Source organism: Neodiprion pinetum, chromosome 5, assembly GCF_021155775.2.
Source record: "Neodiprion pinetum isolate iyNeoPine1 chromosome 5, iyNeoPine1.2, whole genome shotgun sequence".
NCBI classification, from domain to species: domain Eukaryota; kingdom Metazoa; phylum Arthropoda; class Insecta; order Hymenoptera; family Diprionidae; genus Neodiprion; species Neodiprion pinetum.
This window is the reverse complement of record NC_060236.1, coordinates 1,642,462-1,653,812: the sequence shown is the minus strand read 5'-3', so window position 1 is coordinate 1,653,812 and position 11,351 is coordinate 1,642,462. Positions and strand designations below refer to the sequence as shown.

General features: G+C 35.2%; 2 protein-coding genes and 1 long non-coding RNA gene across 4 annotated transcripts in view; 1 reads left to right on the top strand and 2 right to left on the bottom strand.

The window, feature by feature from the left end:
- The first annotated feature begins 149 nt into the window (after positions 1–149).
- The window catches only part of LOC124219901 (uncharacterized), a 119,883-nt gene continuing 108,681 nt past the window's right edge, over positions 150–11,351 (top strand). Inside the window, exon 1 of the long non-coding RNA XR_006883485.2 lies at positions 150–1,146. This is a non-coding gene — a long non-coding RNA (uncharacterized lncRNA). The remainder of the gene's footprint in view (positions 1,147–11,351) is intronic.
- On the bottom strand, positions 1,619–6,317 carry LOC124219884 (uncharacterized). 2 transcript variants are annotated; one of them, XM_046628107.2, is made up of 7 exons: positions 6,132–6,317; positions 5,350–5,515; positions 2,808–4,658; positions 2,553–2,738; positions 2,300–2,472; positions 1,905–2,011; positions 1,619–1,814 (listed from the first exon to the last, which is right to left on the bottom strand). In XM_046628107.2, the coding sequence occupies exons 2-7, from the start codon at positions 5,434–5,436 to the stop codon at positions 1,759–1,761; spliced, it is 2,460 nt and encodes an 819-aa protein (XP_046484063.1). In that variant the 5' UTR covers positions 5,437–5,515; positions 6,132–6,317; the 3' UTR covers positions 1,619–1,758. The 2 variants fall into 2 exon arrangements, with proteins under 2 accessions (XP_046484063.1, XP_068992509.1); XM_069136408.1 differs by lacking the exon at positions 6,132–6,317 and adding an exon at positions 5,710–5,845.
- LOC124219881 (mucin-19) overlaps positions 8,198–11,351 on the bottom strand; it is a 267,722-nt gene continuing 264,568 nt past the window's right edge. Inside the window, exon 20 of the mRNA XM_069136456.1 lies at positions 8,198–10,957. Within this exon, the coding sequence (XP_068992557.1) occupies positions 10,676–10,957 (282 nt within the window). The 3' untranslated portion in view covers positions 8,198–10,675. The remainder of the gene's footprint in view (positions 10,958–11,351) is intronic.

The window sequence follows — 11,351 nt, the reverse complement described above, 5'->3', positions numbered from 1 at the left end:
TGCATGTTTGTATTATATATTATTAATGTATATGCACGTGGTAATAATGACGTCGAGATGTGATGTGAACTTAGAACATGATGTGAATTTGAATGTACGTTCGATACCGCTCGAAAAACAAATTTCATCGGTGTGACATTGGCTGCGAGTCGGTTAGTTCGTTTATTCGAATCAGTGACGCCGTCGGTTCGGATGTCGGGAATTCGGCGTGGTCCGATTCTTATAAACTAATTAATAACGCGTAAATCACTTCAATTTATCGTTGTAAGTAATTTCTAAATTCAAAAATAAAGTCGCGAGCACAGAAGGTGGTTGTGTGACGTCACCACTGGCCTGAACTTTCTAGATCGTTCAGTTCTAGATACGATTTCAACGAGCTTGGATGTCTCCCGATGTCGGACGCCGGAATATGTATGAAAATCACGGGATAATCATATTATCGCGGTGAGTTATTGAATATGAACCGATAAAATTCATCTATAGAGTAATTTTCCGTGGCTGGTAAAGTTATTTGTAAACATCCAACAATATTTCACGTGAAAACCGGTCGAAGAAAAAGTTGCAACAACTTGTTGCCCAGTGCTGTGACAGTGCATGACGAATGAAAATTCTTGTTCTTATATTTCGTTCGAAAAATTGGTCCATCGATACCGAATCGACATAAATATCTTAGTATCTGCGTAAATTTGAAGGAATTCGTCAGGTTATTTTGATCAAAGAGTTTTTTTTTTTTACGCGGAAGGTTGTGCCATCGCTGTAGAGGTATAAACGGTGAATAAACAATCAACAAATGACCGTCATGTTGTCAACTTATTGTCGGTAACTAAATACTGTGACAGTGGTTTCATAAAAGGAAAGATATGTGCAATATAAACGGCGTGATGTGTCGCAGTTTACGTTCAATCGTCGGGTGACATTCAGAGTTGTTTACTACAGGTTCGGTAATTCGGAATATTGCTCTCGCGTTGAGAGCATTAATGGAGTGCGCATTTGAAGATGGTTTATTTTTATTCGTGTGGTAAGAAGTGATGTGCATCTTCGACGTGTTCGTCGGTACTTCGGTTCAGTGAATCGGTGAAATTATTTGTGGCAGCGGGACGAGAGGATTAACGAGGATGTCATCAATACTGCAGTTTGTACATGAAGGTAAAAATATTTTGATGAATATATATTGAATATTCGCAGTATTACGGGAGGGAGAAAAATCAGTAGATTGAAGTTAGTAACGTTATTGCATTGAAAAATTGGGAAAATAATCACTGTTTTCTTATTAAATTTCAAAATAAGAGTATGTTTTGTTTTATTACGGTTTACCGAAAAAAAAAAGTTTGTGAAAAATTGTTACGATAACGTTACTAACTTCAGCATCGTAAGAAATAATGAAAAAATTCAATAAACCAAAACACGGAGGTGAGTACGCCTGTATATAGGCAATATCCTATCACGTATGGGACAATTGAAAATCGCGCTGCTGCCTGTCCAATAATAGCTCACTTCACGTCGCTACTTATGGGGGGAAGTTTAAAGTAAAAATTATATGTCGTTGCGATTTGAACTTGTTTAGTTGATTTCCTATTATGTATAAATTTGGTAGGTTTTTGGAAATATAATGGGCGAATACAACATTGTAGGGCTAACAATTGCGTTTAATAAAAAAACAAATGACAAGGCACTGTACGGAATTATTTCAGCAGTATGAAATTTTGTACAAAAACATATGACTTAGACTTTTTAATGTAAAGGCACCGTTATGGTTTTTCATCTCCAAGGTTTTCGAACGGTTCCTGCACTCGTACTTCGCTTTATTCCGTGATCTGTGAAAGAATTAAAAAGTGGAATATGAAAATGATAGATATTTATGATATTGTAGTTAATTGATTATGAAAAATTTTGTAAATTCTTACAAATATTTTGAGACCGTTTTTCTCTGGAATTTGATGTCCATGTTTGACATCTGCTCCTGGCTGAACAAGTGCGACTACTTATAGGAGGAGAGGAAAAATTTCCCATCCTAAAAGTAACCAAAAAGGAAAAATGATTTAGCAAAGAAATTTCTGAAAAACATTTCACTCCAGTAAAGCATTAGATGCATTTCACTTAATAAATCATAATTTCATTTACTTTCATGAAGCGTTTGGTCAGTTTCTGGCAGAAAAATATTATTAGTACACAAAATCGGATCTTGATTATGATTTTGCAATTCTTTGATCGTTTATTATCGAATAATCGAAGACAAATCTGTGAGAACAAATAGTGAACCATATGAAAAAATAGAGCAAAATATCAGGTAGAATCATACTCCTTCATTTTTTTTCTCGCAAGCGTCCGTTGAGTTGCGAAAGAGTAGGAATGTGCAGAGCTTGGGCGTTCGGAGCGAGATCGTTTGATATCCCGGTCTTGCGATATGACTTGCATCCGCTGTTCGGGGCTTTGTGCGAACAATTCGGCTATGTTCATTGAGGCTGCATCACACTTGAAATGAAGTAAAATCAAAATGTTTCACATTTCAGTGGTGTTTAAAAGAGTTCACAAAATTCAGTGCATTTGTTTACCTGCAGCTGAAGACGTTGGTGAAAATTTAACTCAGGCAAATTTAGCGGTGCGTCTACGTGAAGTTTCAGCATACAGTGGAGTGCCTCCTTGTAGGTATTTTTCAGATCCACAACACGTTCAGTGTTCATCAGTCGGCGTACTAAGTATCCTCTCGCATAAGCGTTTATTATCGTCGCTGCTTTTATCTGTAAATTTGTGAAAAGATAGAGTCGCCTATATTTCATAATAATTTATTCAAATATATCAATACTCACGTGTTTTGCGGTGTAATGAACGTTGACTGGAATTGGAACATGTACGGTGTTACTATCCAGTGGAAACAGTTGCCGGCTAACATTTAAGCATTTATCTGCAGTGTTTTTAGATCTGTGAATACTCGACGGTGCGTCGATATTCTTGGAGAGTAATTCATTGCTTTCTAAACCTTTGTTCTCCGAAGTATCGACTTTAGGATGTGTGCTTGTATTATTACTAGATGATATTATTGTCTCACAGTGTCCATTCAGAGGATAAATATAATCCAGTGGACATTTGGGAAGTGGCGGATTATTCTTGTCCAACGAATATGTATCGTCATCTTCTTTTGTCGTATTCAAAACTGGTTTCAAAACCTCAGGAGTCTCCTCCTCGGCAGTTGGAGGTATCAAAATACCAGGAAATGTTTTTTTTATCTGGCCAAGTAGCAGTGCTTGTTGCTTCTCGAATTCTCTCTGCATATTTTTTTGCTCCCTTTGCTGTTTGGCAATAAGCTCAGCCATTTGCTCCTCGTGTTTTCTCTGTATTTCTTTGAATATAATGACGAGTTTGTCGGTAACTGCGACAGATTTTACAGGGCTCGGAGTGCTCTGCGCTTCGTTAATTATCGTTGGTTTAGATCGATCGTTCCTCGCGTTCATTGCCTGGCAAGACTGTCCTCCAAAATTCACGAGACTTCCAACCGACCCTCCTAGTCTGTTGGCTAAATTAATAAATGATACGTTTCTATTCGACCTGAATTTTTGAGAGTTGCCGCTTTTCGTCGAGCCGCCGCTACCTCTAACACTCTGCATTTGGCTGTAACCATTGGATTTAGCGCCGCCTGGAGATTTGCACACCAATTCCCTATCCAACATTGTCTGTATGCAATCAACGGATTTGGCAGACTGGTGCATTCCTAGGGAGGAACCGTTCTTAGCGTGCGACAACGATTTGAACACCTTCTGATTGTTTAAGGTTGACATGCTGTTCCTTCTATACCTCGTATGGCCATTGCTGCCCCTTGAATTATCCGGTATAATAATTTCCTTATTCTTAATCTGGTTCTCCCACTCGCTCTTCGCCTGAGATATATTCCACTCCTTGCGTTTAATAGCTGTACTTGTTGTCGATGGAATGTAACCCGGGTCCGCAAGTTCCGTTTGCATGTGAGCTAGCAGCATTGGGCTCGGTGCTTCCAAGATGTACGAACCTTGTCGCACGAGTTTGGGGGGTGTATTTTGTCCGGACGGTTTCTCGTCGAACGAATCGTCGCTCTTCTCTCGTTCCGGAACTTGTACCGTTATCGGAATGATATCCAATGTCTTAGGCACCTTCGGCTTGACAATCTCTGGTGTAACGGTTTCGACCGTGCTTTGAGTCGGCGGGGAAGCGTCCAAGTACTGATTTAAATCCGTGCTGGCAGTGATCGTGTCAGAACATGTGCTGGTGGTGAAAAGCTCGTCGTTTCTCTCTTTGCTGCTGTTTTCATTTCCGTCGTTATCAAAGGATGCGTCGGATTGATTCATTGTTTCTGCTGTAGATTCGTAAAAACTGGTATCTAAGCTTGTATAATTTTTATCCGGCTGTTCTTCTCTGGTCGGTATATCTATCACTGTGTCAATATTCGGTCCTGATTCTATTGTGCTAGTCTCCGTTTCAGTCATGCAAGAATCTTCCGTTGTCGAATCGTACGAATTACTTTTTTCAACCTTTTCGTCGGTCTTGAAACTTTGGTTTTCTAGCGCTATGCATTTTGCACATTCAGTCCTGATACTCTCCTTGGCTATTTTCAACATCTTCAATTTCTCTTCCACCGCTATTGCCAGTTGTTTGTAATAGCTCATTTCCGCTCTCAAATCATCCGTCATCTGTAGCGGTTAAAATTGAATAGACTTTGATTAGCGCGGAAAGGCTATCGACTAACAACACAGGTCTTGCAAAAAAATATCATTTTTCAGCTGCATGGGATGTTTTTGGTAAATATTATGTTTTTGAGTTTGCTGAATCCAATAATGATCTCCATTTCCCTCCATCAGGTACAGTATTCTTGCAAAATACAAGGTGTTAACATAAAAAAAGCATGACAATAATGAAAAAACCACTATCTCATTACAATGAACTAAACAATATTCCTTATAAAGTTAAAGAAAAAATTTCTTTACAAAATGTATTCAACATTCCATGTGCATTCCTTTTGCCTATGAAACCTTTTCTCCTTTTCTTTGATACTTTTCCGAACATACTTCACCTTTCCATTTTCTATTTCCCTGTTTGTATTTATTTTAGAGTCTCACTCAAATACATATTAAACGGAAGTAAGAAATTACTTTTCCATAGGATTATTAGAATCAAGAATAGGGTACCTGATTTCGAATTAAACAGGAGTTAAACACTAAATGAAATTACAAACACGAATTGAAAAAAAAGCCGAGGTGATGGAACTTTGCCGAGTATTTTTTCCCGGTTTCGTTGAGTGAAAATCTATAAGAAACTGTGTAAAACATCCCGCGCAGTTTTCTTGGTTGCAGACCTGTGCAATTATCAAAATTTATTACTCACCAGAGGAGGCAGGATTGGGACTCCGTTAATTTTTATACACGAAACGTACTGTGACTTTTCTTCCATAACTGTGTTTTTTCCATTCATCGTCACTTCGGGTAGCTATTACGTATTATTTCTGACAGACTTTCAGCGCGCTGTAGAAATTTCGGCGTAGAGCAGCATCCTGGAATGTATAAAAGCGGAATGAATCTGATCGCAAATGGTGCGCAATGGGTCAATTTAAATTTGGGACAATGAAATCGCAAGCGTTGTTAGCATACCGATGTACGTCACATGTACGTACGTACGTAAGTTTGTATCATCTGCGCTAATTTTATGATGAGATCATGAAAAATACTGGGAGAGGATGAAACCTACAGGCGTATACATGCAAAGTGGATATATTTTCACGTTAAGCAGAGAATCGTCGTTATTGGATGATTGGTGGCACTTTATTGCGTCGACTGAATTCAGCCCACGCTCATCTCTTAAACTGGCGACGGGTTGGTAGGGATGGGCTGTTAACATCGTTTTTCAAACGTATTGATAATTCATTAGTAAGACAGATAACTGGGTAGCATAGAGATGGTATCAGGAAATTGGTTACCAGGCAAACAATTAGCTAATGAAAACTGGAGAAGAGGCGGTTTGAAGCTCGTTTAAAGGATATTTTCACCTTTCAAATTCGGGTGAGAACGATCGGTGTTTACATAGTGAAAATTGTTTTGCATTTTAGTTTTGCATACGTTTGTAAAGTGAGATTCAAATTGCTGCAGGTAGTTTTGACTAATTTCACTTACGTCCGTTAGATCCGATGCCGAACGAGTCATGTGGGATTTTTCTTTTTGTTACTGTATTATTTTTATTTATTTATTTGTTTATTTTTTTAATTTTAATATAAAATCACTGCCATCCTGTATGTCCGATTTTCAAATATCTCAAAGCTAGCAACAACAAATCGACTGACATATCTCAAAACTTGGATCGTACGACGACTTAGACTCGCATACTCGACTCGCGATATTTGACCGAGCGTTGTTAGTTCACAAAAAATTCACGCCGTCAAATACGATCAATGGCGCTGCCTGTCTTGACCGCCATGTTCAATTTAGACGATGAAGTAACGATTTCTTCATTACCGATTAAATTTATCACTTGAATTTTCAAATTTTATTCAATTTTTTTTTTTTTCCATACAATTTCTCGTTGATTATTAGATTTAACGAAACGAAGATACAGGAATCAGATAACTACGTGAAATTCGCATCTCATATTTCGAAGTAAAAAATTTTTTAATGTTGTTCTAGACTTGCTCGTTTACAGTCTGACAAATGGAATCCCATCTTCATAACTATATTGAAAAAAGACACGGCTTGCGATTTTTTCACTTATTCTTCATTTATTTTAACGCATATTCTATTCGGCTGAAAGTTGTCAGAGTAGCGATGGCCACTAAGCTAAAAATAATCTATGCATCGACTAATCGGGTCCAAAAAACTAATCGAACACGACTCGATTGAATCGGTAAAAATTAATTCATTAATCAATCCATTGTTTTGCATTTTTCTTTTTTTGAAACGGTGCATCCGAAACCAAAATTTTGTAAATTATACTATGCATCCGGATTTTTCGTATTCGTATATAAAATTCGTATGTAAATTTGTATACATTTTCTGCTCTTGAATTAACAGTGATCGTGATCACAAAGCGTGGCGATATTATTGAAATTTATTTCCGAGTTTCTTGTTGTGTTTTTCGGTTTGTCTGAAAATTGAGTTTCATCCTGAGTTTCGGTCGATACCCTTTCATGGAACAAGATCATCGAAGAACGGGGCTGGATGGAAATATTATTTATTGTTTATAGGACTCGATCACTATGTAACATACAAATCGAGAGCTAAGTCAGTAAGATTTAATAAAAGAATGAGACATCGATTAGATGCGACCATAGATTTCTACGAAATGAATTTATTGAAAATCTTCTTTCTACCTTTGTGACAATTTTTGTAATAGTTTGGAAAAATTTCTTTGGCATTTAGGTAGAATATATTAGGATTTAAATTGGAAATACAATCTAGGTGATAGTTTTTGTCGATAAATACCCTTTATTCAAACAGAGTAACATTTATGCTTACTTAAACGATAACATATATAACTTATACTGTGAAATTTTATTTTTAATTGTAATTTTTTTCACGTTTTCGATAGTTAATAATACATTTTTTTTTTATAACAAAATAATACTAATAGTAATCAGTAGTAAACCGTAACTATAACTATATTTCAAGTAGCGTGGTACTTTTTTTTTTTTTTTTTTACCATACACAGGGCATTCCACGCCGTTTCGACCAGCGTTTGATCTTCTGCACCCGATCGCGATCTGATCCTTGATATTACACGTTGCAGTATCATTTGAAATAAAAAGCTGTGACTTTTTTTCAAGTTTACCGATTTTAATTCCCGACTTGAGGATAACTTGAAAAATTTGAATGAAAATCTGAGATTCTTATTTCAAGCGATACTACAGCGTAAAAAAAATAGAGGTTAAAATCAAGAGGGGTGCAGATGGTCAAACGTTGGTCGCAAACGCCGTAAAACGTCCCATATATTTATATATTATATTATATAGACGACGGTTAAACCATAATAATCCGTTTCAACATTTGCCGCATTTTTTATTTTTTATTTATTTATTTATTTTTTTACTCAATAAATAATCAAATATCCTACTGTTATATACATTATCACGTTCTAACGAATATCATCCATGGTCAAAAAATTATATAATATCGTGACAGAGCAAATTGCAGTACATAAATAGTTTAACTTCAGGTGCTCCAGATTATTGGCATTGATTATTATACGATTTGGTTTTTTTTTTTTTTTTTGGATCTCGTTTTATTTTTTTTATTTTCAAACAATCGATAAATCACACCCAAATTAATAGCGTATAATGTCAGTTCTTCCTAACGGAAAGACTTGTTCAAATTCTTTTTATAATCCAATCTTAATGTATAGGAAAATTATAATCACATATTCGATATCGTCATTAATCGTTATTGCACATTTGGTTTTGAATTGAATCGTTGTTGTTTAAAAGAGATTTTTTTTTTTTCTTCTACCTTTCTTACTGCAAGTAATTCATTTTTTTCTCGAATCGTGAATTTTTTTCTTTCTTTTTTTGTTGCCTTTTACCTGTTTCTGTATTTACTTCTATGCTATGAATATTTAATATTAATCCATGTGTTTCCGTTTACTGACTAGTAGTTACAATAATAATATTGTATACCTTATTATTATCGCATATTTTCATAAATGGCTGTTTAGAGATAATTTATGTGTTTATTTTCTATGTACAGAGTAAAACGGTGTAACGCATTAGCGGAATGCAAGGAAAAAGAAAAAAAAAAAAAAATACCGGGGCTAGTTGAATTTTCGGGAGTTCCAGTTTGCCTTGCAAGTTTCAGTTATACAAACTCTCTTATATACAACGTCAATGATTTATACACACCCGGTAAAATTCAAAAGAATCAATTCACGACATTACATCTCATTTCAAAATTAATTTGCAATAATTACGGATATCTTTGAAACAAGTATCAATAAAAATTATGCTGCAACAAGACAATTTACTTATTTGAGGTTGTTTTTTTTTCTCTTCTTCTCTTCCTTATTGAAATCGCACAGATTTTTCGACAATGAATTTTTCGTATCCCAACAAGTGAATATTCATTTCGGGTAGTTGGTGAAAGAATATCGTCGTAATGAACATTTGCACTACTTAAATAATAAATAATAAACAAGTTAACGCGACGATAACAACTTATTATAGCAACTAGGCAATATCACCATAATAATAATAATAATAATAATAATAATAATAATAATATCATCAATAATTGAAATAATTATTGCACATTAACCGATAAATTGTTTTTTGATACTCATGTAATAATTATTCAATGTGGATCGGCGGAGTATCGATGATTAGAAAAATGATGAATAATTCTGATGAAATCGATGCGCCATCAGGCAATTTTGCAATTGAATAACATTGAATTTAATAAATTTATACGACGATCAATCGTTGAGTCGTCCCTATTGGCGAGGAGTACTTTATTCGCGAATTCGTCTATAGAAACTCATATCCTTAGTATATTTCAAAAATTATTATTTACAAGTTATGGACAAATTTTCATCGGTCTTCTATATCATACCTAGCATATTTGCTGTTCAGTATAATTAATTGCGAATACCGGTGTACGAATAATATGTAAATATATATATATATATATAGTAGGTCCAATATACATCTACGCTAGTTAGTATCCTTTTCATTTTCATTTCTTATTTTTTTTCTTAATTTCCTTTTCATTTTTATACACAACTCAATAGCGTCGTTATTTTTTCGTTCTTTTCAGCGTCTGTTTTCCCACCCGTTTTTTTTTTTCCCCCCCACTCTGAAATTGATATTTACAACCGTTGATAGTGAGATTATTGATAATAATTACATATTACACTTATCGGGTGTATGTACAAAACATTTTCATTCGATCAAATTATAGCAGTTTCACGTTATTCCCTTTCAGATTAAAACACATCCACTTTGTCATTAATATCAGAGGATTGGAATTACGATAGCGTTGTTATTACTATTATTGTTAATATTATTACTGTTATTATTATTATTGTTATTATTGTTATTATTATTATTATTATATATCATTATTATACCGTTTGCGAACACCTTTGTTTTACACGTTTTTAAAACTTCGTTCATGCCTGTACATAATGTAATTATCCGTTTTGTTTTATGCATTGCGATGATCGTTTTCAAAACAAATACCTAATATAATATTGCACGGAGTCCCTACGTCGTAGATAACAATCTCGCGTGATTTTTTTTATTACACCTGACGTTAATTCATTAAACTGGATAAAATAAAACACTCGATTCTATTTTCACTACTTTTCGACAGTCAATATCAACAGTTATCCGTGTGATTGAATAAACTGGAGGGTGAATAAAATAAATAAAAAAAAAAGACGCGAGAAAACGATAGTAATCGAAATTGAAAATTAAAACAAAAAACAAAAAAAAAAAGAAACCGTTCGCGTGTTTTAATTTTTGTCGTACATAACGTATTCATCATTAATCTCCGACTTCGTTGTCCGATATTAGAAATTAGCTGCTTAGGATCTCAACGTTGTAACAATTATTTATGTACGTATTTATAAACACGACAATATCACCTCGGCGGTCCTAGCGTTGCTGGTAAGTTTCGAACGTTGTGTGATTGCGGTGCGAATTATGCCCGAGGGTGAAATTATTATCCGGATGGTCTCAGATGGGCGTCGGCAACACGGTAAAGTCCTGCAGGGCGGTTTTCACCGTCTCGTATATCGGCCTGTTGTTCTCGTCGGCGCAGTAACCGTCCGCTGTGCACAATGTTTGCAGCTTTGTTAAGTAGCTGTCGAAATTCTCGTGACCCATCTTTTCTTGGGGACCACCACCTCCCGGCGCGTTTGGGATCCTCACGTGCTCCAGTAGGGTTATCACGTTGTTTCTCAACGACTCGTAATACTCGTTCAAGTTGTTGTTCCGCTGAGATATCACAGTGGATTCCTGAAATTTTACACAAATTTACTCTTCGCCCTTTTTTCTCTTTCTCATTTGTCATTTTTCTTTTTTTCTTTCACCTCAATTTCAAACTTTTCATTTTGAAAAAAAAAAAAAAAAAAAAACAACAACAACAACGACAACGGTACAGCAAGAATTGAAGGGTGAAAGTTTCCTTCTCGGATTAGAAACTGTATAATTTTAGTCGCGTGGTAATTCTCTGCAATTCTTTTCACAAAATAAAAGCAATTTCATTACTCGTCGTTTTCTTTTCTTTTGTAATTATTTTTCTTCAATTTCGAAATTTTGAATTTGTAAACTCTGAGGTATGAAAAAAAAAAAAAAAAAAAAAAACAACAATACAGTAAGAACCGAAGGGTGAAAGGTTCCTTTTCGGACT